Source organism: Eschscholzia californica, unplaced genomic scaffold, assembly GCF_041429995.1.
Source record: "Eschscholzia californica isolate CP2 unplaced genomic scaffold, dmEscCali1.0.p SCAF_3, whole genome shotgun sequence".
Classification (NCBI taxonomy): domain Eukaryota; kingdom Viridiplantae; phylum Streptophyta; class Magnoliopsida; order Ranunculales; family Papaveraceae; genus Eschscholzia; species Eschscholzia californica.
The window spans coordinates 5,960,324-5,984,661 of record NW_028238420.1 but is presented as its reverse complement, the minus strand read 5'-3'; the positions used below and the strand labels follow the sequence as shown (position 1 = coordinate 5,984,661).

The window sequence follows — 24,338 nt, the reverse complement described above, 5'->3', positions numbered from 1 at the left end:
TAGTATTTAATCGACAGTCCAAAATAATGAAGCAGTTCAAGTAGGCTTATCAGATACATGATCCGGTAAATGAAACCCTACTAATTTAACTTCGAAATGATTGATTATTATTTCCCTAGTTCAGGTCATTGAAATGGACAACAATGACCCAAGAAGACTAACAACCGATGACGCAGTTTCATGGGCAACAGGAATATGAGTATTCAAGTCAACTACATGGCTGTATGGTACACTAGAGAACTGAAGGAGTTGAAGGAGATGTCCTTCGACCAAGGTGACAATGCGAACAATTTGTCGGATAGGACAATTGATGTGGAAGATCATCAAGTCCGATTGATTTAGGGATCGTAGAGTTGTAGCTAGAGACCAACTACGATCGTCGAATTACGAAGTAATTCGCGGCTAACTTCGATCGGATCCTACAACGGGTTACACATAAGAGTGTCAAATTGATCTAGGATATGACTAGTGGGAGTGAGATATAATCATGGGAGTGTCCCATAAACATATCTCATAGGCCTAAAAAGGAATTAGGCAAAGATAGTACAAAAAAGGCCAAAAACAGGGTTTTTGGGCCTTAGCCGATTCGGGCACTTCTAGGGCTCGGATTGGGCTGATTTTTGGAGGGACGTTTCCTTATGTTATGAAAATTAAATCTGCCAATTTTGGCTGGGTTTGGACGTCATATCCTTAGGGAATTGAGAAAATACCAATAGTTGCTATTTTCGACTATTTCCCTAAGTCTTATTCTAAAGGGTGTTTTAGGAAACCTAAAAGGAGGTGGATTCTTATTAGGGTTCTATATAAACACTCTTAGGGCAGAGAATAAGGTGTGGAATTTCTCTCTAAGCTTTCTTACTCTACCACATCAAGTAGAGAGGAGAAAGTGAGCTAATTCCCATTACTATCAATCTAGTCAAAGAAGAAGGTGTTCTTCTATCCAACCACCATTGGTGTGCTAGCTATACAACAAGGTGGGAGATCAAGTTGATTGCTCGTGTCCCAAGTAGAGGAGCTACACTTGAAGCTCTTGGTCTTCTTCAATCAATTCAGCTAGTTCGAGGGAAAAGCGATTAAGGTAATCTACTATCTCCATTAGATTAATTACTAGTTTTGCATGTGATCCTGGGAATACTAGTGTAGACATTAGATGTCTTATTTCCGCTATAAACACTAGTAGAAGGGTGTAAATCCCTACAGTGGCGTCAGAGCCTCTTGCTATTAACTAGTTTTTGCTAAGAATCGAACTAGTTCATATTAGATATGATTGATAGTTTGTTAAATTGAGTTTATAAAAGTATTTTAAAAGTGTTTTAAAACTATTTAAACTCACAATTTGATATTATTGAATGGGATTCAATGAATTTCAAATTGAGAATCAAATTGATGATTAAAAGTGTTTTAAAAACTCAATTTGATTGAATTTCAAACTAATCCATGCTTGATTAAATTGATAGTTATGTTTAAAAGATTTTAAACATAAAATTTGATTAATTTTGAATTGGATTCAAAGATTTTTCAAATTGATTTCAAAATTGTTATTTGAAAAGTTTCAAAAACCTAGATTTTGATCCAAAATTGGTTTGATTAAGAGTTGTTTTTAAGTTTTGGAAACTTTTGAAAAACAAAATTTTGGAATTTTAGAAGTGTTCTAAAAAGAGTAGTTTTGAGTTTGGGAAACTCCCAAAACAAATTTGGAAAAATTTAAAAAGTTTCTAAAAGTTTTGTAAAATTTTAGAAGTGTTCTAAAAGATTTCAAAATTTTAAGAAAAGTTTTAAAATTGGAAAATAACAACTTAGAGTTGCATAAGAAAAAAAAAAAAAAAAAAATTCGGCCAGGAAGCTTCCTGGCCGGACCAGAAGCTCCTGGATGCGTCCTCTGGACGCGTCCAGAGCAGCTGCTGAGACGCGTCTAGGACGCGACCAGCAGCTGCGACAAAAGCTTCTGGACGCGTCTTGAAGACGCGTCCAGAGCAGCTGTTGGGACGCGTCTTGGAGACGCGACCAGCAGCTGCGGAGGGAGCTTCCTGGACGCGTCTAGGACGCGTCTAGGACGCGTCTAGGACGCGTCTAGGACGCGTCTAGGACGCGTCTAGAGCACTCGACCAGACGCGTCTTGGAGACGCGTCTGGGAGGTTCTGGGTGTCTCGGACTAGTCCGAGACACCTAGTGCTGGTCCGGTCCAGCACCAGACACGTCTAGGACGCGTCTGGTACATGGACTAGCGTCCTGGCTCCGGCCAGGACGAGACCAGGCCTTGATAGGCCTCGGCCAGGACATGCCGGCCCTATGGGCCGTGCTATGTCCGGACCTTGTCCGAGCCCTTTTGTGGGCTTGGGTCGGGACTTGTCTAGGACTTGTCCCGGGCTTTTTCGAGGCTTTTCGGACCACAAAAAGGGACCATCATTCGAGTGGGAGTTTTTGCCAAAATTTCTTCCGATTCCAACCGAATAATTCCAAAATCAATCCGGGCCCAAAACGGATTTCTCTTTAAATTGATTTATGAAATCATTAAGAATCGAACCAATATTTTTTCCGAAATTGACCCGGGCTTTCTCGAGCCCAAAACGGAGTTTTTCTTAAAAGTTGATTTTAGAAATCATAAGAGATAAAACGAGAACGCACCATTAGTCGAATTCTTCGAATTTAGACTTAAGGTAGGTCATGTGACATGTGATGTCAACAAAAGTATCTCCCAAGATAATCATGCATATATAATTCTTAGCCTTGATATATTATATGATTGCATGTGATGTGAATGCGGGAAACTAGTATGGCCATAGATTTATTTCTTTATTCTTGTTTTAAGCACGGATGGGTGCATGCTTTGTAATTAATTTTAATTTCAAGTTTATACGATCTGCGAATCGTTAGAGTCTTGTAATTAGAGTTTAGGGTCAATGAGTCCATTGAAGAAAACTCAAGGATGGAATCCAAAGGCGAGTGGGAGAAATCAATGGAGGTTCAAAGATGGAGATCTAGACGAACCAAAAGGCGAAACAAGAAGAAAACCAAAGGAGATTAGATCTTCTAGGTTAGGGGCCATACTAGGATCCATGTCTGCTTGATTTACTTTCTCGCGCGCATTTACTTACTTATTTACGCTTTATGTCGTGGATGTTAGTTAGGCTAAATAGTTCACTATAACAAACGCCAGACTAGCGTAAAAGTCCCCAAAAGTAATCTTGAGTAATCGCCTATCCAGATTAAGACATTCGTTGCGCCCTTGTTCGAGGAAGGTGGGTCGGCCTTCGCAGAGTACCTCCTCTACCTTGGGACAATGCGGGTAGGTCTATAGAAGAGGCCTACACGTCTAAATGGTTCTACTCAACGAGATCAGCAAGAGAGTCTTGGATACTCGAGGCAAAAGGATAGATTAGTCATTCATTAATGAAATCTATCAACCAAGAGTCATAAGGTATGATCAGTGAAGTAGTTCACTCACCCGGAACGACGGAGTCAAAGGGTAGGGCCTTCGTCCGCTTTACTCCGAAGAACTGGGGTCTTGGAATCACTTATTCAATCGGGGACGATTTTTATTGAATAATGTGGGAAAACTAAGTTTTTCAAAAACGATAACGAGTTTTAAAACTTTGCCATTTCTTTATGTAGTTTTAAGATGACACAAACGATTTCAACATTGAATCACACCTAAGGGAGGTGCTGATCCACTTCCTAGATTGGAAGAATGAATCCGAGAATAGTTCTTAGATTCAAAAGGAAGGTCACTAGAATACCCAATCCCAATGTTGACTCATACAAGAGAAGGTCAACAGCCATTTGCAAGCAATCGTATAACATTCTCTTTGGAAGAGTAATGAATGCTAGCATAACCATTAAGACAAACTAAGGAAGAAATTCCTACAGAAGTCATAAATGGAGAGGTACGAGACCTCCAAGGCAATCTGAAAGTCATCCTAAGGGAAGACAACAGAATACATCTATCACCCAATTCAATATCGATTGAACAAAGTTTGATAAAGACCTTAGATGAGTCACTCAGGTTGTTACAAACAAACTGAGCAGAACATACGGGAATATCCAGTCTAAGAAAGGTTCTTGAGTTTTGGTACAAAGAATCTAAGAAAGAGATCTTGAGATTCAAAAGGGCAAAAGGATCAGTCAAGTGAGACAAACATTTGATCAAAGAAAAGCAGTTGCCGAGTACATGATCAAGAGTATTCCTCATTACTGTGAATGTTTCTAACACAATGGCTAGACCATTTAAAAGGAAACTACCTTTAGCACCTGGAGGACAAAAGGAATGGAATTATGAATTCTGGTTCCGTATCCTTGCTAACAAAGTTAAAAACAAGTATCGTAAAATTCCTTCATCAGGTATTTAAGACCAGATGAGCGGCTCAGTGGGAGCTTAAGGGAATTACATACTTGACTAAAAGAAGTAAAGATCCAAGAGGGAGCAGAAGCAGTAATGCTAGGGATGCTGAAAGGGATCAAAGTCTTCTTTTAGACACTGATCTAGCTTAGAACTTAATAGTGATTATTTTGTTCTTCTAGAAACATATGATGTTTTAAACCAGTGGTAAAATTAACTGAAGGTTAACATTGATAATGGCTAAAATCAAGAGATTCAAACTCATTAAACTTCAGCATTGTCAATTAGGTCTTAAGGACTGAATTGACAAAGTCACCCTTTTCAAAAGGCATAGAGACTGGTAATCTATTAGGACTCATACAGTGTTATGCAGACCTATAAGTTTACTTGCAGAAGCTAACGAGAGAAACTTCAAATACGTACTCTGACAACTTCATGAAGTATGGAAACGTACAAGTCATAAGGTATAAGTTGGAATGTTTGAAAGGTTCAAACAAAGTACAAACCGAAGTAAAAGAATCATTTTGACAAGAGAGTTTAAGTCATCCAATTAGATTGGAGTGATAAAAACTTGAGTCAAATACTAAATAACCATCAAAGGAGTTGAGAAAAAGTTTACCAACTCGCTCCATGGAACACATCTGAGGGATGGTGGATTCAGTGGGAGTAATCGAACATTGCTATGCATAATTCGATCAAAGATGGGTTTAAGCCAGTCTTCCGAATATTTTGGGACATATTCTATAAACGATTGTTTTCATACTTACCAAAGTCCGTCTAACAGCTAAGCTTGTAAAAGCATTACAAAATTAGCTAAAGTCTGACGCAATTTCTTTAGAAGAAATTTGGGCTTTTTCCACAACCAATCAAGAGAACAAAGTGTTTGTTGCTCATGATAGTATTCTTCTAATAATTAGCAGTCTGGGAGAAAAGCACTAATTGTTACAAGAATAAGTGGGAGAAAAGTACAAGTCGATTTAATTCGATCATGAGAAAAATCATGAAGAGTCATGAAGAACAATCATGAAAACTTGTACAAGACGATTAAATTCGACCAAGAGCAACAAACTGCGGCTCCTCGGAAAAGGAAAGGTTAAAGATATGATCTTGTAAACCCACCGCACAAAAGCGAATGTCATTTCGCAGGAGAACTCTCAAAGCGAGTGAAAGTGTCTCTAAAGGAATATCTCAAAGTAGTTGAGATAACTCCAAGTTGTTGTTCAAAAGCCCTAGAAAGGTCAAAATAAAATCTCAAAGACACAGAAAATAAAGGTTATTTCTGAAGAGATAAAAGACCTGCGCAGAAACGGAAACTGACTCTAGATTTTGTCTAGAAGCCAAAATCATCGTGGAATCCATATCTCGTCAAGACATGAAGCTTGATAATTTAAGTCAACAGAAGACCTAAATTGGTTTTCCAAAATAGAAAACTGAGAAGGATGGAAACATTTATGTTTTCCGAAACGAGACAAGAAGAATAAAGATTCTTCCAATCAAGTTATGTCCATAAGCATGCTTCAGAAATCTATCGACGGATTAAAAGCACGCAAGAGTTAGAATCTTCGATTCAAAAAGGAAATCAAAGAAGTTTGATTCCTGAGGAATGAAGAAAATCTTGAATCACGAGTTTCAAGAAGGTAAGTGGGAGAAACAAACCTTCCGGGTCCGTATGCTGAGTACATACAAAAGATTGAGTACGACATAAGATGTTGTATAACAGTAACGAACTGACTCAATAAAGGACCACACACAAAAGGATAAAATGCCATTTTGGGCATCTGAAGATCTATAGGCATAGATCAAAAGGATGATAGGATTAGAGAGACTCAGTACGCTGAGATGCTTGAGATCCGAAACAGAAAATCTAAGACTCGGAAAGTCTAAAAGAATTTCGACCCAAAAACTCATGACAGAGGGCGTTGCAAAAATCGGAGTCTGAAAAGACACCGATGAGCTAGCACGCATGAGAGAGACATTTATGTTCGAAAACATAAAGTCAATCATGTTGGACATGATTAGCATTTAAACATCCGAACTCGGATTGGAAAACCGAAACACTACTTAGTACATCCTAGAAGGCTAAAGGATGAAGTAGTACAAAATTGAACATGTCATCGTAGCAAACTTTCAGACATGGAAGGAAAGTAGGCTAAAAGTGTTTAAGCCGGGAACTGTTGCAAATACTACATAAAGAATTAAAAGCCTTAACTCTAGTAAAAGTTACTAGAAATTATCAAGGTTGAAGATAACCGTCTTCAAATTAATTGATAATTAGCAAAGTTTAAAACAGACTACCACGGTAGTCAAACTGAACTGTCACCTAAGACATAGTATAAGATTCATACACAGTCTAAGGCATGAGGTATAATTTTAAACCTCGACGAGTAAAACTGAGTGGGTAAAAAGAGTTTTACGGAAGAGGCTCAGATTTACAACTCTCGTTATCAGAAATAATAGAGTTATTTCACAAGTCGTCTAAATTTGGTTTAGTATTTAAACGACAGTCCATTGATGATAAAACATTCCGAATAGGTTTGTCAGATACGTGATCTGATGAATGAAACCCTATTAAGTGAACTTGGAATATTTATTATCAAATCCCTGGTCCAGGTCATTGCATGGACAACAATGACTCACGAAGACTAGCACGGGAGTCGATGGGATAGCGCAGTTTCATGGGCTATAGGAATAGTATATTCTATTCGACTACGTGGGTGTGTAAAAGGTTTATACACTGGATAACCCTCAAATGAGAAGTACATCACTCGTGATGAACGTCAATACTTCTCATAAAGACAATTGGAGAGATTCCTCAAAACATGAGTGCTCCACTCATCTTATGAAAGGAATGCCCGACTTTGGTTCCGTTAAACGCCGCGCCGTAAAAGGAGGCTATAAAGACGGATACTGGGAAGGACAGGATAGACATGAAGTTAAGTGGGAGCGCAAGAATGGATTGTGTCACCCTAATCACATTAGGTACAAAGTGTCTCAAGGCCACTTGATGAGTAGCAACTGAAAATGCGTGGCCGCGCTCAAACGGATTAAAAGTTAATCGTTTGTCTTTTACAGTTGTACTCGGATATCAAGAAAGTCTGAATGATGTGACGTATCAGATGGGATACTAAATTGACACGGGAATCGAGGCATTGCACTTGTTCTAAGTCCAAGTGCGAGTCTGAAGGAGTTGAAGGAGATGTCCTTCGACCAAGGTGACAATGCGAACAATTTGTCGGATAGGACAATTGATGTGGAAGATCATCAAGTCCGATTGATTTAGGGATCGTAGAGTTGTAGCTAGAGACCAACTACGATCGTCGAATTACGAAGTAATTCGCGGCTAACTTCGATCGGATCCTACAACGGGTTACACATAAGAGTGTCAAATTGATCTAGGATATGACTAGTGGGAGTGAGATATAATCATGGGAGTGTCCCATAAACATATCTCATAGGCCTAAAAAGGAACTAGGCAAAGATAGTACAAAAAAGGCCAAAAACAGGGTTTTTGGGCCTTAGCCGATTCGGGCACTTCTAGGGCTCGGATTGGGCTGATTTTTGGAGGGACGTTTCCTTATGTTATGAAAATTAAATCTGCCAATTTTGGCTGGGTTTGGACGTCATATCCTTAGGGAATTGAGAAAATACCAATAGTTGCTATTTTCGACTATTTCCCTAAGTCTTATTCTAAAGGGTGTTTTAGGAAACCTAAAAGGAGGTGGATTCTTATTAGGGTTCTATATAAACACTCTTAGGGCAGAGAATAAGGTGTGGAATTTCTCTCTAAGCTTTCTTACTCTACCACATCAAGTAGAGAGGAGAAAGTGAGCTAATTCCCATTACTATCAATCTAGTCAAAGAAGAAGGTGTTCTTCTATCCAACCACCATTGGTGTGCTAGCTATACAACAAGGTGGGAGATCAAGTTGATTGCTCGTGTCCCAAGTAGAGGAGCTACACTTGAAGCTCTTGGTCTTCTTCAATCAATTCAACTAGTTCGAGGGAAAAGCGATTAAGGTAATCTACTATCTCCATTAGATTAATTACTAGTTTTGCATGTGATCCTGGGAATACTAGTGTAGACATTAGATGTCTTATTTCCGCTATAAACACTAGTAGAAGGGTGTAAATCCCTACAAGAACCCACCATGAGAGTTCTTCAAATGATAAAACGTCACGAACTCTCATAGGAAAGATTGAAGATATTCTTTTTAAACATGAGTGCTTCACTCATCTTATGTAAGGAATGTCAAACTTTGGTACCGCAAAAAACTGCGCTGTAAAAAGAGGTTATAAAGGTGGTTACTGGGTAAGGCATGATAGGCATGAAGCTGAATGGCAGTACAAGATTGGATTATGTCCTCCTAACTAAGTTAGGATTAGTATCTATGGGTCACTTGAGGAGTAGCAACTGAAAATGTGTGGTCGCGCTCAAATGAATTTATAAGTTAGTCATTTGTTTTGACAGCTATTCTCTAGATCAAGAAAGTCGGAAAGATATGACGTAACAGATGAGATGCAAAGTGACATGGGAATCGAGCATTTCACTTGTTCTAAGTACAAGTGGGAGACTGAAGGATATGTCCTTTCGATCTAAAGGAGATGTCCTTATGAAGGAGTGTCCTTCAACCAAGATGGCAATACGTGCAATTTTTCAAATAGGATAATGATGACCTTATCCGGAAGATGATCTAGTCCGGTCAAATTAGGGGTTGTAATGTTTAGCTAGATTCCAACTACGATTGTCGAATCAGTTCGCTGATTCGCGGCTAACATAGATCGGATCCTACAACGGGTTACACCAAAGAGTGGTAACTTGATCGGAGAAAATTGACTAGAGGGAACTTGACAAATAGATGGATTAGATCCAGTTTGATAAGCCCAAAAGGTTCGGAAAGAGTCCGAATAAGGATAGGAAGAATCAATCCCGGAAGGAAGGCCCGGAACATGCTAAAGGGGTCGGTCATGTGATGGTCGGCTGGAGTAATAGGCCGGCCAAGCCCACTAAGGGGACGATCTAGCCAACCATAGCAAAGGGAGACCCTAGATGGAAATCTCTTCCATCTAGGAATCGCATTCAGAATGGGTTTCTTGACTTTATCTTTTCTGTGGTCCATATTGAATCCTAGTTTGAATATAATTCTACTCTGAGGTTTTCCATATAAGGACTCATTAGAGAACAGAAAAGGTGTGAAATTTTCTTAAGAGAAAATCAATCTCTACGACATCAAGTGCAAAGAGACTTTCGAGAAAAAGCTCTCAAACCTATCTATCTAGTCAAACAAGAAGAGTTCTTCTTCTCAACCTTCAATAAGGTCCTAACTGGCAGTAAAAAAGGGAGATCAAGTCAACTTGCTCGGTTGTCTCAAGTAGAGGAGCTACAATTGAAGCTCTCATCTTCGAGATAAAGACATCGAATTTACTTCGATAGGAAAGCGATTAAAGTAATCTTCTTTCCGATTCTAGTTCATCTTTTGTTCTTGCATGTGATCCTGGTAGCTAGTGTTAGACATATTATATGTCTGAAATTCCGCTTAAAACACTAGGTGATACCAAAACCCAACATCTATGTATCACCATTTAGTTTCAGCACAAACTCCTCAATCTTAGATTGAGATTAACTGGAATTTATTTGGAATATTAAAACTATCTCTCGTATTTCTCTAATCTTATGGAAATGTTGTTCTCCGTGTGCGACAGCGTATTGGAAATTACACAGGTAATGAGACGAATTGCCCAAATTGTGATGACACTGAAACTCCTTAACATGCACTGTTGCCTGTCACTTCGCCAAAAATATATAGTTTTATTTCAATGTTATTTCTACTAATATCATTTCAATATCAGATTGAATTACTTCATGGAAGGACTTAGACAATATCTCATCCACTACTAATGATATACATTTTGCTACTATCTTATGATTTATCTGGAAAGGCCGATGTGATCATTGCTTTCAGACACTATTCATCTTCCAGCACAGGTGATTAACCAGATACTTGCATTTCCACACATGTCAGATGACCTCAATCTGATAACCAAACAGTAAGGGACAACCAAATAGACCCCACCTAACTATCCATATTTCAGAATTAATACGGATTAATCATTTACTAACATTAAGAGTTATGTTGGTATTATCTTTATCATCCATAATCACCAGATACAATTCATTGAAGCCAAAGCGACAACTTTTAGAGCTAGAACCAATGAAGAAGGTGAAGCAAAAGCTATATTATTTGGTGTCTGATGGGCAGCGACAAAAGAATACAAATATGTTGTTATAGAAAGTGATAATCAAAGTCTGATCCAACACTTACACAATCCAAAAAAAAAAATGTTACAATGGCAATCGACAAAATATATTCAAGAAGTCAAAAATTTTATTCCGCAATTCAGTAGCATCAAGTTCTCATACATCAATAGAGCTCAAAATAACCTAGCAAACAAGCTATCAAAATGGGTCATAAAGAAACAAGACAATAGATTCTGGAAATACATTCCTAATTTCATTTCAAATTTTTATTGTAATAGTACTATTCGCTATTAATAGTATTATCTTTTCAACAAAAAAAAAAAAACAGATGCATGCTTTGTTTCGGTGTCCTTGATTGGGCAAAACGCCCAAAACCAGCCCAACAATATGTATCAGGCCCGCTTCAGATAAAGAATGAGGGGCAGGTCCAACAAGTCAGGTTGGGGGTGGAATTTTCGAAACACCCTTCTTCTTTTCGAAATTTACGAAACGGTCATCGAAAAATTCTCGGGAAACTCGAAAATTTCTGAAAAATAATCTAACACGCCTCCCATCAGACTGTACTTTCCATAAATTTACAGAATTTCCAACGAAAAATTCCCGGGAAATGCGATTTTTTTTGAAAAATAGTCTGACGCACCTGACATCAAACCTTGTACTTTCCACGAATTTACAGAATTGCCATTACAAAGTTTATCAACTTGCCATTTTCGTTCTTTTTTCCAGATTTATTTCTTATTTCTTATTTATTTTCTCCCACACATATTTCTCCCCCCAATCTTTTTAAATTTGTCTCTCCAATCTCAACAAATTTTGTTCTTTTTCCAAATTTATTTCTTATCTCTTTCCAATCTCAACAAATTTCTTCATTTTTGGTAGTTTTTCATTGATTTGTACAAGGGAATTTTCTTGTTTACTGGGAATTATTTAGTGTACTGACCATTTTTTGGATATGTACTACACATTTTTGTACTGGGAATTTTCTTGTGTACCAAAAATTGTTCTGTGTGCTGGCCATTTGGTTATGTATTAGACATTTTTGTTCTGGAAATTTTCTTGTGTACAGGGAATTATTCTGTGTACAAGCCATTTGGTTATGTACTAGACATTTTTGTATTGAGAATTTTCTTGTGTACCGGGAATTGTTCTGTGTACTCGCCATTTGGTTATGTACTAGACACTTTTGTACTGGGAATTTTCTTGTGTACCGGGAATTGTTCTGTGTACTGGCCATTTGGTTCAGTACTAGACACTTTTGAACTGGGAATTTTCTTCTGTACCGGGAATGGTTCTGTGCACTGGCCATTAGGTTATGTACTTGACATTTTTGTACTGGGAATTTTCTTGTGTACAGGAAAATTTGTTTCCAACTTTCGAAATTCTTTCACTAACTTTCCAGATTTATTTCTTTTTCTGTTTTTTTATTTTTAGATTTCACTCTCTAATCTCAACAGATTTCTTTCTCTTTTAAAATATTTTTCTGCTTTAGTAGATAATCTTTCAAAAAAGATAGAGAAAACAATAATATAATCGATTGAAAGAGATGAAGAAGAATAAGAACATAAAACTTTTAGAGAGAGAAAGAACATAAAACTTTGATGTTTTTAGAAATTGAAAGAGATGCAGAAGAGTAAGAAAAGTTGATTAAAAAAATGATGATCCTTTCATCTATAAATAGAGTAAGAAAGAGTTGAAAACAGAAGTGCGGGAAGGAAATTTACAACCCAAAAAATTCAGGCGAAAATTTTGGAAAAAAATTGCGCCATTAATCTCTGTTTTGGTTGTAGAGAGAGAAAAATTTTGGAAGGAAATCTAATTTGAGAGATTTTCTCAAAATTTAAAACCGGAAATCAAATTTGAGAGACATTCTCCTCATTTAATGCTCAAGATTAGACACTCCTCATTTAATGCAATTTCTATCAATTAGATAAGTAAGGAAGGTGAGGATAAGTTGGCAGAACAACTAGACAGGGGCAAAATAGGAAGGAATAAATCGATGGAGAGGGAACTGACAGATTTTTCTCAAATTTTGGACCTAAAACGCAATTACGAACTGCTTGGGGTTTAACCTTATTTATCCCCACTTTTTTGGGCTTCGGACTCATTTGAGGCTTTTGATTTTGGAAAATGACATTATACTCGCCACGAGTCCCGGCCGAATCTCAGCGGGCTGACGTGTCCGGCCATGATCTATAGAGAAAAAGTGAATTTTTTTTATCTCTAGATCCTGGCCCGCCGGGCCGCGGGGGATTTGGCCTTTACTCGTGCCAGGCGTAGAATCACCACAGTTCGATTTAAACTCCAACTATCAAAGCAAAGCAGAGAAGTATCGATTCTCTCAGTCAGGAATCTTTCTAGCTTCTTTGTTAGGAATCATTAATCACCTCTCCCTCTCTCTCTCTCTCTCTAAAAATATTTTTGTCTTTCCCAATCTCTGTCTGTCTCTGTCTCTCTCTTAAAGGTACTGCATTTATCTCCTCTCTGATTTTCCTCGTCGGTAGGTAGTACTTGTTAACCTCAAATTCTCAAATGGGTAGTTTTCAAAGGGCTGAATTAATTATTTAACGCGTTTCAAATGATTTCGAATAAGGAAATAAGATTGGTAAAAAATTATTGCTATTTTCTGATTTTTGGAGTGTTAAATTAGATGGGTATTTATACAACTTGTAGAAATAAGGGTTTTTGATTGGGTATGTAATTCTTTTTTGTGTCAATTTAGGTTTTGTTAATTGTTTTTGGAAACTTCCCTAGTTCCAAACTATATATTGACTCTATTCTTCCTGTTTCACCACTAAGATTACAAGTTTCTTGTAAAATTCTGTTTGATTTTCTTGTTATCAAGAGAGAGTAATGGGTGCTCTTTGTTGCTGCTTGGAAGTTGAAGATATAGATGAATATGTAAACCCTAACAATTCCACTTCCAGAACCTCCTGTATCAGTCTCCAATGCTTCTTGAACATAGTAAGTTTTTAAGTTCCCTTCCCCTTTCTTTACTACTAGGTGATGACTTATTATTGACAGTTTGTAGTTTTCATTCATATGTTCCCATCATTTCATTAGCTGCCTAACTTTATTTCAATCATCTAAAGTTTTCAAGTTTGAGAAATTGATACAGAATCTGAAGATATCTTAGGTTATAATTTTTCTAATGATTTTTGAATAACACTATGCCACTCATCGTTTCCGTCTCTGGTGGTTAGGGATGCAACCCAAGCCGCGTTACAAAGTGTTGAGCCTTCAAGCTATGGTATTAGATGGTAGATCAAGTTCCCTGAATCCCTGTAATTGTTTTGCCTTGACGTTATCTTTTAGGCTTTTTCGTTCCGCTTAATGGTTTTTCTCTTAAGATTCCTTCTCTTGGAACTACGAAAAAAACAGAGAAATAGTAATCTAGTTTTGAACCTCATCCTAACCGAAAGAGCAAGAATAACTAGGCAAGTGATTACTTCAAGTGTGAGAATCATCACACAATCAAGAGGGTGTATTTATAGTCGATATTTAGTACGTCACGTCTAACATTTAGAACTATGTCTAAGTCAGACTCTATTTTATAGGTAGCTCAAACATCCCAACTTAATCCCAAGACGAGCCTAACCGTGCTTCAAGTTGGTAATCAATTAAGGTTCCCCCAGGTTGCATTCTCAATTTTGTTGTATGTATAGGACAATTGGGTTGTAACTCGGGTGGATCGGGTTGGGTTAAAGTTTGAACAAAACTTTAAAGTATAATCTTTTGTTATGAAGAAGAACAAGCAACCTAAAAAAGACAATGATTCCAACCTGTAGAAAATATGAGATAGAGAAGGGGTATAAGGTTCTTCATCATAACAATTTTCTATTAAGTTTCTAGCTTGGAGGTTCTGGAATGGCGAAATACGAGATAAAGAAGTTTGATTGAAGTAATGATTTTAACTTGTGGAAAATTAAGATGCGAGTCATATTAGTTCAACAAGGTGAATTGAGATTTCCGTAAGGACGCTTTCATAGTGGTCGATCCACCCAAGTGTCCTAATTGGCTAATTATTGGTTATAGACTAGTCAAGATAAAAGTAAAATTAGAAACCAAAATAAAATAGAGATTAGAAAGTAGCAATCTATCCCATTTAAGAGTCTTCGGTGAATTCGCATCACCTATACTCTAACTTACCTTTTCCATGTTAAATAGCTATAATGTGTATTAATGTCAATCAATTACATATGGAGTAGTTTTCTTTCTTAGTTAGGTAAATAAAGCATGCTTTTACCATGCCGGGGTATTTATCACCTATTGGATAATGGACTTTTCTTTTTGTTGAAATAATATTTCGGTTTAACAGATAATACATTTGATATCTGAAGTTGTTTGGAAAGTTGTCGCTTGAAACTGACCTTTCTTCTTAATCTCTGTAGTACGCAAGATTATTTCAAAGAGGCCGTATAAATGCCTTGCCATCATCAATTGAAAGTACAACCACCTCAAATTCTCCATCATCACATGATAACTCACTATCTGACTTCTATCGATCTCCTCCAAGACCTTTGCCGTACGATGCTGATCCCAGAAGTTACCACTCACGAAGAGATAGATTCTTCTCAAGACGTAAGAAAGGCTCAAGTCATTCAGAGGAATCTGAACCTCTGAGAAGACGTCTTCCTGATACTGATCTTGGGTATGTACATAAAGGAGAGAAATGGATTGACTCTGACGAAGATAGGCCAAACGAAGGCCTACCCAAGTCTACAGTGAAACATCAATTGGCGGTGTCAAGTAGAGCCGATTATTCATATTCATCGTCGGAAGATGAAGATGTTTGCCCGACCTGCCTTGAAGGTCCTTTACTATCTCTTTTCTCAACCAATTGGCTCGAAAATTCATGGTTAAATTATACCATTTTCTCACTTGTATTTTTCTGCAGAATATACTCCGGATAACCCTAGGATTGTGACAGAATGCTCTCACCATTACCACCTTGGCTGTATATATGAATGGATGGAGAGAAGTGAAAATTGTCCAGTCTGTGGCAAGGTAACTTCTTTTCTCTTATTTATGCTATAAAGTTTCTGCATTAGTTGTTCTATTGTGAGCCGAAGTAGTAGTAAAAGTACTAAAATGAGAACTTAAGCCTCAACTGTTTGTGCATCCCCAAAGACAACTCCGTAAATGTTAACGTACTTTCTTATTTGTTCTCCCCTGAAGTGGAATCATGAGGTATCTTTTAGTGGCTGGATCATTTTGCTTTTCTGGGGTAACAGATATCAATATCATGGCACGGAATAATGTTCACATAATACTCAACCCCACTTCACCTAATTACCGGAATCAAGTGATCATGAACATTTTTTTGTTGTATCATGTTTCTAGCTGCTATACATCTTGAATTTGGTTTTGCAGTACAATGTTAGAAAAAGTAATTTCTCCGTGTATTTTAAAATTTCTCTCATTTGGTTCTCTTTTTGTAGGTGATGGCATTCAATGAAACAAGTTGATGTTATCTTGTTTTGATCGAAACTTCATATAACCAACGAAGCTGGAGGGACAAAGAGATCGAGAAGAAAAGGAATAAAAAACTGTAAAAATTCTGTATATACTACCACTTTAGGGGATTGAACTAGCAGTCGAAGAGAGGTCCATGTTGCACATTTTCTACTTGAGAAATTACATGCTTTTGGAAATACATTTATATGGACCACGTTTATGTTTTTATTGCAGTCGATGTTGCCCATTTTCTACTAAGAAATACATGTTTTTGCAGATACATTTATATCGACCACGTTTATGTTTTTATTGTAGGTTAGGGGTCGGTGCGCGAAACTTAATTGAAATATATCGACCATGTTGCCCCAAAATAAAAAATATAATGGGTGCAAGGCCCAAACTTAATTAAAATATACAAAATAAAAAATATAATGGGTGCAAGGCCCAAACTTAATTAAAATATAGGTAATAAGCCTATTTTCTTGATTTCCTGATTTTTTTTCCTCTTGCAAATGCAGAGATGCATCACTAACACAATAATTGTTTACTGAAGGCGTTGATATGTGCAGTAACATGTTTATTTTCTACACAACAAAAAATTTAAGTTGCATGAAATTAAACAGTAAAATGCGTAGGCTACCTACGTTTTGGTTAATAAAGTAAGATAACATTGTAATGCAAAATAATTTGTTTAGTGAATCTCAAAATTAGGTGTTATGGAAAGATGTTTTGTTTGGTGAATTCCAAAATTGTAAATGTTGGATTTTTGTGGATTTTGTGTTAATATTTGTTTGGTGAATCCTAAAATTCGGTGTCGTATGGCGAATCCTAAAAATTGTAAACTTTGAATTGTTAGAGATTTTTTTGTTAATGTTGGGCTTATTGGGCTACTATAGTCCATTTTTTGAGCCTTAGACCAAAAATTTCTAGATATATGTTGCCAGTAAAGTAAAAAAAAATGTTGATGTGTGAGAAGAAGACAGGTATGTATGAGAAATGAATATTCGTAGGGATGGTAACATACCAATAGATCCGGGAGATTGGAGAAGAAGACACGAAATAAGGATGGTAACATACCAATAGATACGAGAGATTGGAGAAGAAAACACTAAATAAGGGGTATATTTGTATTTTAAGTGCAAAAGAAAGGGATACCCCTAATTTTCCATTGAAAGAGATGGCATCACTAATTGGACACAAGTGGGGAGGTGTTAGAAGCTAAATTTCCTTTCAAATATTGTTGAAAAAGAAATATGGTTATTTCAAAAATACCCCCAAAAGATATTTTAATGTAAAAAATAGTCCTAAAAGAGACTGATATAATTATAAGTGCAAAAAAACTAAAGACTTCAAAGTACTAGAAGAAAGCTAAACAAATGCCTAAAAGAAATTAGTAATAACTAGTAAGTTATATATTAGCTTCCGTGGAAGACCAAATCAACCAAAAATATTGTGTCTGATTCATGTTTACAATGCTATTATCACTGGAATAAGTCATTTTTCAGCCAATGGAAACTACAAAATATTACTTTTAATCTTTATAAGAAAACTATGATCTCAATAAAATTTGCATTAACTATATCGATAATTAAGCATTAAAGACGGTGCTTATCGAGTTGTCTTCTTCTCTATATTATCTGTTAATTTATGTTTCAAAGCTCCATGAAGGGAAGTATCCAAGTAAGTTTTGAACAGTTGGTGGAGGATCAGTTAGATGATCAAAGCTCTTCATTGAACTGCTTCTGTTAATCAAGGAGATATCATTAATATCAAAGAAAAAACATTACAAGATTAAGTTCTTAAATAAGTTGATGAATATTTACCCAATTTGAAAAGTTGGGTTGCATTCTAAAGGCTGATAAAACCCATCCGTTATCGGTATGTGACGATTATACGGAACGTTATGTCCATCTCCGGCTTCCCATCTTAGTTGTTGAGGAATTTCTGCCATGTTTTCTTCCATCTGCTATGTTAAATACTTAGTGAACTAGTATTGAAGGCTAAGAATCAAAACTAAATTGTGAAAGTGGGAACTACTATCTATATCCTAACAACGCCATGAACTAGAGTACATAAAATGAAAATTGCATGATACCCATGTTAGCTAGAAGGTCAAATTCAACTCTAAACCTAATCTAGTCTAAGATGGCATTTGTTGTCGTTTGTTTTTTTTGTAGATCTGGATATAAAATCAGAAATACTGTACTTGTAATTTTAGTTATGTTGCATGCTTTTATCTTAAGATCTTGAAACAAGTCATGTTTTCGACTTTCAAAATAAATCTGAATATGAGAAGGCTTTTATTAAAGTCTGAATTGATTAGAGAATTAAACACATGCAAGTACTCAAACTATACAAAGTAAATTGCACATTATTTAATTATATTTCTGGTTAAGATTTAACAACATAACAAACAGCACCTAAATCAGATTTTGAACCTGCCTTTACAGTGTTTACTTTTTCCTGACTCGTAATGTTTGACTCATCCGGATGACTGACTAAGGTTGATGTTGGGTCGAGTTACATAAAGTAAATGGGAACTAAAAGTCCGTGTCACAAATAAGTTGGAACGGCTATTGCACACCTACCTAAGACAATTCGGGTTTTAGAAGATTGAAGATCACAAGTAAAACTCAGACGAGTCAAATTCTGACAATGAAAAAAAAAACACCGCCTTAATATATTCTATAAGAGTAGAAACATAATCTAAAAACATTGCGAGTATGGATACCTTTCTGTTCAAGGATCTATTGGCTTCTTGCAGCATTTCTTCCTGCAAAAGAAGTTATAGATAAAAGTCTGAGTAGTGTGCAAAGTGAACTGATGATGATATTTTCAAAAACACGTTAACAACTAGTTACCTTTGTTTGAAGGTCGGAGAGATTATCGAGCATAAACTGAGTCTGCAAAAAATATAGTTAATTAGCAAACCCATTGTTCTACATATTATTTGTATATAATTAGAGCCATGTTGTTGAGTATGAATTACCTTTGTTGATCTAACTTGTTTTAATGAAACCTCTAATTGACTCTCAAGCTGGTCAAGTTCCTTCAGACTCAAGGGCTCCAAGTCTAGCCCAAGCAAGTTTCTAGAAGATAAATGTTTGAGGACTTCATGAACAAGATATATTTGATGAAATGTTGAAGTAAGAATAAGTTGGAAATGTCAACAAAATAACTCTTTTTTTAGGAACCTAAAATACTTAAATCCTGATAGAATATAACTTATCACATTAACTCTTTGTGTATAAGTAAAGATCATTACCTCTGGTTTTGTTGTAAAACCTCAACTCTTGATTTTAGCTTCAAATAGTTCTGGTAAGTTTCATCCTTGAAGGAATAAAACGAAGAACAGAAAATAACACTCGGAAGTTAGTGAGCAGAAGTCATATTTAAGTTATCAAGAGAAAAGAGAAAGTAACACGTAAAACAACTTGACGTCCGACATAGTTAAAGATGGTCTCATGACAAAATTATTGATATATCTAGAGCATATATTTTCATTGTCAATTGGTTTGAAGTTAGATCATTTACAAATTTAATATGATGTAGTCGAAAACAAATGATAGACTCAAAAGTCGCACAAGTTCCATGTCACCCAACGAAAAATCAATATGTGTAATTAGCCTCAATGAGTGTCAGACGTGGGTGTGTGTGTGAGAATAGTCGCCCCCTAATGGACAAAGGGCGCATATTAACAATTGGTTTTGAGTAGTATGTATTTACCGTTACGAATCATATATACCAGTAGATAGTATAAAATGAAAAAGTAGGAGAAAACTATAATACCTTGCTAGTAAGTAAACCTAACTTGGTGCATGAGAGTAACTAGTAAGTGAATCCTAAAGGGGTTGTAAGTTGTAACTTGTACGGTATATGATGTTTGGGTTAAACACTCATGCGCCCTTCGATCCCTTTATCACCAAATGCCCAAGAAAAATCATGACTGACACCATGCCTAGTAGTACTCTAAGGGCTTAGAAATTCAAGTTTTTTTCTTATTATTACGAAAAATTGTATTCAAAACTATTTAGTGAAATGGATGACTTTCTCCTTAGTATTAAGAGCTAGATGAATTCCTGCCTTCAAAAGCTGTGTAGATGATAAATAGAAATCACTTTACTTAAAAGATTCAACAACATTAAACTCGTGGCAGAAAGTTACATGTACATTGTCTTTGATTGACCTGCTAGCTTGTGATGCATTAGAGCTGCACCTTTGGTACCTCTCGAGCGTCTTCAGTATGCTGAAAAAAAGCCCGATCGTTGTAATAAGAATCAAATAGTTAGAGCAATGAAGAGGTCGATGTAGCCATTGCTGGTAATGCTCACCCATCAAGATTTTGGAGCTTCAAGGGCCACTATTATAAACATGGAGTGTGTCTAGTGATTATGAAGTTTGGACGTCAATACACGTCTCCATTTTTTTTCTTGTTTACAAACTGCTATTTTTGAATTATAAACATGAGCTCGATTTGGATTGTTGCCGTGAAATGTAACACAGTTGATAGTGTGGTACCTTTGTGTTTTCTAAGTACTTGAGGCCATTAGATTCATTTAAGTCTAATACTTTCTATTGGTTAAAGTTTGACACTAGCTAAACCACCAAATTCTCTACCATGCACCTTCTCTAGGTTAAGTCTTATTTCTTGTGAAGAACACCTCCTTGGCAATATTGTTGGGGGAGATAGGAAAGAAATGTACTTGTCCTAGTTAGTAATGAAAAATCGAGCATACATATAGAAAGAGACTAACATGCCGCTAACCTCTTGGCTAGAGAGAGGTTGATGTCCGCTAGGGAAGTTATAAACGACGTTAAATTTTCACTTGATAAGTGATGAACACTTATTAAGTGAAAAAACAAATTTTGTTCCGTTTGTTTGAGCACGTATAGTGCTACTAAAATAAATCCAATAAAGTAGAATCAGACTTTAAAGTTTCTTTTTTTTTTTGCAGTTACCTTAGAAGAGTTTTAGGCCACCCCTTTATTCAATTCTCTCTAGTGGCAACAAGAAGTATTTGGTACTTATAGAAGTATAGGACACCTGAGGAAGAAGAATCTGACTTGGAATCCAAAAACAATATTATCTAGATTTATCTCTAATGTTTATCTAATTTCTCATCATCTTTAGTTTTTATCTTTTATATGTTTCTATATTGAATAATAACATGTCATGTTTTTATCTTTTACGAAAATGAGATCAAGTTTTCGGAACTCGAGTTACGTTCTTGAGATATCACTTTCTAATGCATTAAACCACATTGTTTAGGCTGGAAGGGCGCCCGTTACGCCCTTCTTTATAAGGGGCTTATTATTTCATTTCTCTTCAAGGAAATAAATAATAAACATTAGCTTAGTTTCTACTATTTTTAAAAAGAATGACCCAAACAAAATGAACATTCTTGAAGAAACTAGGGTTTTAAACAAAAATAATACTTTAAGCATAAGAAAATAAACATCATTTCCTCTCTCTCTCTCTCAACAAACAAAAAAACAGAAGAAAGAAGAACTTAACCTAATGAATTAATTATTGATAGGAAAACCTAGAAATTTTTTTTTTTTAACTTTTCACACTTATTTTTTTATTAGTTTCTCAAGATACATTCTTGGATCTTGGAATCTTTCTTTAAACTAGAATTTATAGATACAAGAAAACATCCTAACCTTAAACAACAAAACCTAGCTAAATATTATCTTATGAAAACCCAACAAGAAATGATCATCTTGGGTTTTTATTAATGAATTAAAAATCTTAAAACTAGGTAGAGAGAGAGAGAGAGAGTAAATAACCTAGAGCTGCTACAAAACTCATAAAGCTTTCCACGGCTAGAGAAGATGATAAGAGCAACCTCAGCATCACAAAGAACTGAAAGCTCAAAAGCTTTCTTCAAAATCCCATTTCTTCTCTTAGCAAATGTTACTTGACGATTAATCTTGTTTTCAATCCTCTTCAGTTCAACTCTTCCTCTACCCATTTCTCTGTTTAATTTAACTCTTTCTCTCTCTAAAAATATTGAAGAACTCTTTGTTGTTTCTGTTTTAATGTCTTACTTCTACTACTAGACTGTATTAACTGCAGAAGTAGAGAAAGAAAATAGAAAATTTTAGAGAGAGAAAGTAGAGAGAGAGAGATGAGAGAAGTAAAGAAAGAGGAAAAAAAGGTTTCTGTTTTATTGGGTTTCTTTTTCTTAACTCAACATCAACGTCATTCTCATCACACTACCCTTTCTCGGAAATACGTGTCGACATCTCATTGTCTCAGTTCATCCAACCCCTATTATTAAATTTTTCTTTTTTTATTCCCATGTTACCCTTATGAAGTTCTTTTCATTGTCTGTGTGTTTTGGTGCTAGAGATTGAATTAGACATAACATAACTCTCCTCACAAGAAACAAACTCATCTGCTTCGACAGTCGGTTGTATATCTAATCCAAAAATTTATAAGTACAGGTGCGGTTCATGATAGCGATCAAGGAGATGTCCTTTAATCAATATGGCAATACGCTCAATTTGTCGGTCAAGGCAAGTGATGAAGATCATCAAGTCCGGTCGTTTTAGAAATCGTAATGTTTAGTTAGAAATCAACTACGATTTACGACTCATTCAGATGGTCGAGCCAAACGTTGTGGGCAACGTGTGGCAGGACGCATGGACGACTAGGCCAATCCCATTGGGAATGAGACTCTTGGTTGGACACATAAAGGGGATTCCCACTCAGAAAGGAATTCTGGTATTTTCTATTTGTGGTTCTTTTTAATCCTAATTAGAGTGGAACTCTGACTTTAGAAGTCTCTATAAAAGGACCTCATTAATTATAACTGAATAAGTGTGAAAAATTCTCATCATTTTTTTATCTCTCTAAATACATTAGTAGAAGATAGAAAATAGAATAATTCCCAAGTTGCCTATCTAGTCTAAAGAAGAATGTAATTTTCATTTCCGACGCGAAAGAATGATCAAGAAAATGTCCCAATTCGGTTCTTGTTGACCTAAAGAACCGGAAATCAAGTAGATTGCTTGTGTGTCTCAAGCAGAGGAGTTGCACAAGTGGAGCTCTATATCTTCGGGAGAAAGTAATCAATATAGTCTGAGGAAAACCAATTAAGGTAATACCTAAACTACTACTTCATTAATAGTTCTGTCATGAGATCCGGGCAACCTAGTATCAGATGTCTAGAAATTCGAGATTCTGTTTAGAACATTAGTGATGCCATAACCCTTCAATAGGTGAAAAAAATACTAGGGGCATTTTGGTCTGCCTCTTGAGTGGAAAGACATAAAATGTCCCTTGTCTTATCAAGATTGAGTCACCACGGAGTCAAGAAGGAGGGAATTGTATCATTGTTATGTGTGTCAAATGGTATATATAAAATAAAAGTAGAAATGCGCTCGCATACCCTTAAGGGTCTTTATACGACATTTAGGGTGCAAGATGTCTTTGATGATACTTGTTATTGAGCTTATTCAATTCATGTATTTACTATCCTTACTGAATGTAATGATTCTTAGAGTCCATATCAAAATGTGAGGGTGTGGGTTGTAGGATTGAAGTGTGTGTCAGACCAATACCGCAACTCTAACCAAAAGCGAGGGTATAATTGTACGGCCGGATTAACATGTCTACATATTTACCCCCTTAGTGTCTCCCGCTATTCTATATGTGATTGTTCATACTACTGTTTTATTATTGGAATTTTATATTTTGTTGGTTAGTAAGTATTTTATCTACAAAAAATGAAGGCCGCAGCTTTAGGGCATAAAGAATAATCTCTGGGGAATAAATTCTCTAGGGAATCCATGTTTTTCTGTACATTCTCGAGGGAAAATTATTTTTTAACCCGAAAATTAACTTGATCAAACATTGCCCCCTAATCTTCATCCTCTCCATCACCATCACCACCACAACTTTTCACTACCACCATTTTGACTACCATTTCCTCCTCTTCTCTCTCCTTTCTTCTCCTCTCTCACTTACTGTTGCTCTCTCTCTCTAGGTCTCTCCTTCTCTCTCCCTATCTCTCTCTATTGATCTCCCTATCTATGTCTCTCGATCTCTCACTGTTTCTCTCTCAATCTTTCATTGTTTCTTGATCGATCTCTCATTATTTTTTTTCTCCCTCTCTTACACAAAGACACTATTACGGCGAAGGGAATACAGACATTATTCCGGCAAAGAAAAGTGTTCCCTTCGCCAGAACCAGACCTCGAGGAGGGTTTTTCGCGAAACCCTTCGAGTATTTTGTGGCCACAAAATATTTCGTGGAAACAAAACGTTTTGTGACCCTGACCATTT

General features: G+C 36.3%; 2 protein-coding genes across 4 annotated transcripts; one reads left to right on the top strand and one right to left on the bottom strand.

Annotated features, from left to right (window-relative positions):
• The first annotated feature begins 12,919 nt into the window (after window positions 1–12,919).
• On the top strand, window positions 12,920–16,325 carry LOC147547984 (E3 ubiquitin-protein ligase At3g02290-like). 2 transcript variants are annotated; one of them, XM_086670879.1, is made up of 5 exons: window positions 12,920–13,052; window positions 13,434–13,552; window positions 14,980–15,400; window positions 15,486–15,595; window positions 16,030–16,325. In XM_086670879.1, exons 2-5 carry the CDS (start codon window positions 13,442–13,444, stop codon window positions 16,054–16,056), a joined length of 669 nt encoding a protein of 222 aa, XP_086527005.1. In that variant the 5' UTR covers window positions 12,920–13,052; window positions 13,434–13,441; the 3' UTR covers window positions 16,057–16,325. The 2 variants fall into 2 exon arrangements, with proteins under 2 accessions (XP_086527005.1, XP_086527004.1); XM_086670878.1 differs by lacking the exon at window positions 12,920–13,052 and having other exon boundaries at window positions 13,088–13,552.
• A 1,110-nt stretch (window positions 16,326–17,435) lies between these two features.
• LOC147547983 (agamous-like MADS-box protein MADS2) lies at window positions 17,436–22,292 on the bottom strand. Of its 2 annotated transcripts, none has more exons than XM_086670876.1 (8): window positions 21,836–22,292; window positions 20,210–20,291; window positions 19,311–19,375; window positions 19,035–19,134; window positions 18,907–18,948; window positions 18,777–18,818; window positions 17,869–18,008; window positions 17,436–17,787 (listed from the first exon to the last, which is right to left on the bottom strand). In XM_086670876.1, exons 1-8 carry the CDS (start codon window positions 22,018–22,020, stop codon window positions 17,691–17,693), a joined length of 753 nt encoding a protein of 250 aa, XP_086527002.1. In that variant the 5' UTR covers window positions 22,021–22,292; the 3' UTR covers window positions 17,436–17,690. The 2 variants fall into 2 exon arrangements, with proteins under 2 accessions (XP_086527002.1, XP_086527003.1); XM_086670877.1 differs by having other exon boundaries at window positions 20,216–20,291; window positions 21,836–22,187.
• Window positions 22,293–24,338: the final 2,046 nt, after the last annotated feature.

Excerpts from the sequence above, each read along its gene's own strand:
- LOC147547984 (XM_086670879.1), top strand. The coding sequence starts at position 13,442 with ATGGGTGCTCTTTGTTGCTGCTTGGAAGTTGAAGATATAGATGAATAT. Across the intron at positions 13,553-14,979 it reads TCCAATGCTTCTTGAACATA|TACGCAAGATTATTTCAAAG; the intron begins GTAAGTTTTTAA and ends TAATCTCTGTAG. Across the intron at positions 15,401-15,485 it reads TTGCCCGACCTGCCTTGAAG|AATATACTCCGGATAACCCT; the intron begins GTCCTTTACTAT and ends ATTTTTCTGCAG.
- LOC147547983 (XM_086670876.1), bottom strand. The coding sequence starts at position 22,020 with ATGGGTAGAGGAAGAGTTGAACTGAAGAGGATTGAAAACAAGATTAAT. Across the intron at positions 19,135-19,310 it reads GTTTTACAACAAAACCAGAG|AAACTTGCTTGGGCTAGACT; the intron begins GTAATGATCTTT and ends TTTATCTTCTAG. Across the intron at positions 18,949-19,034 it reads AACAAGTTAGATCAACAAAG|ACTCAGTTTATGCTCGATAA; the intron begins GTAATTCATACT and ends TATTTTTTGCAG.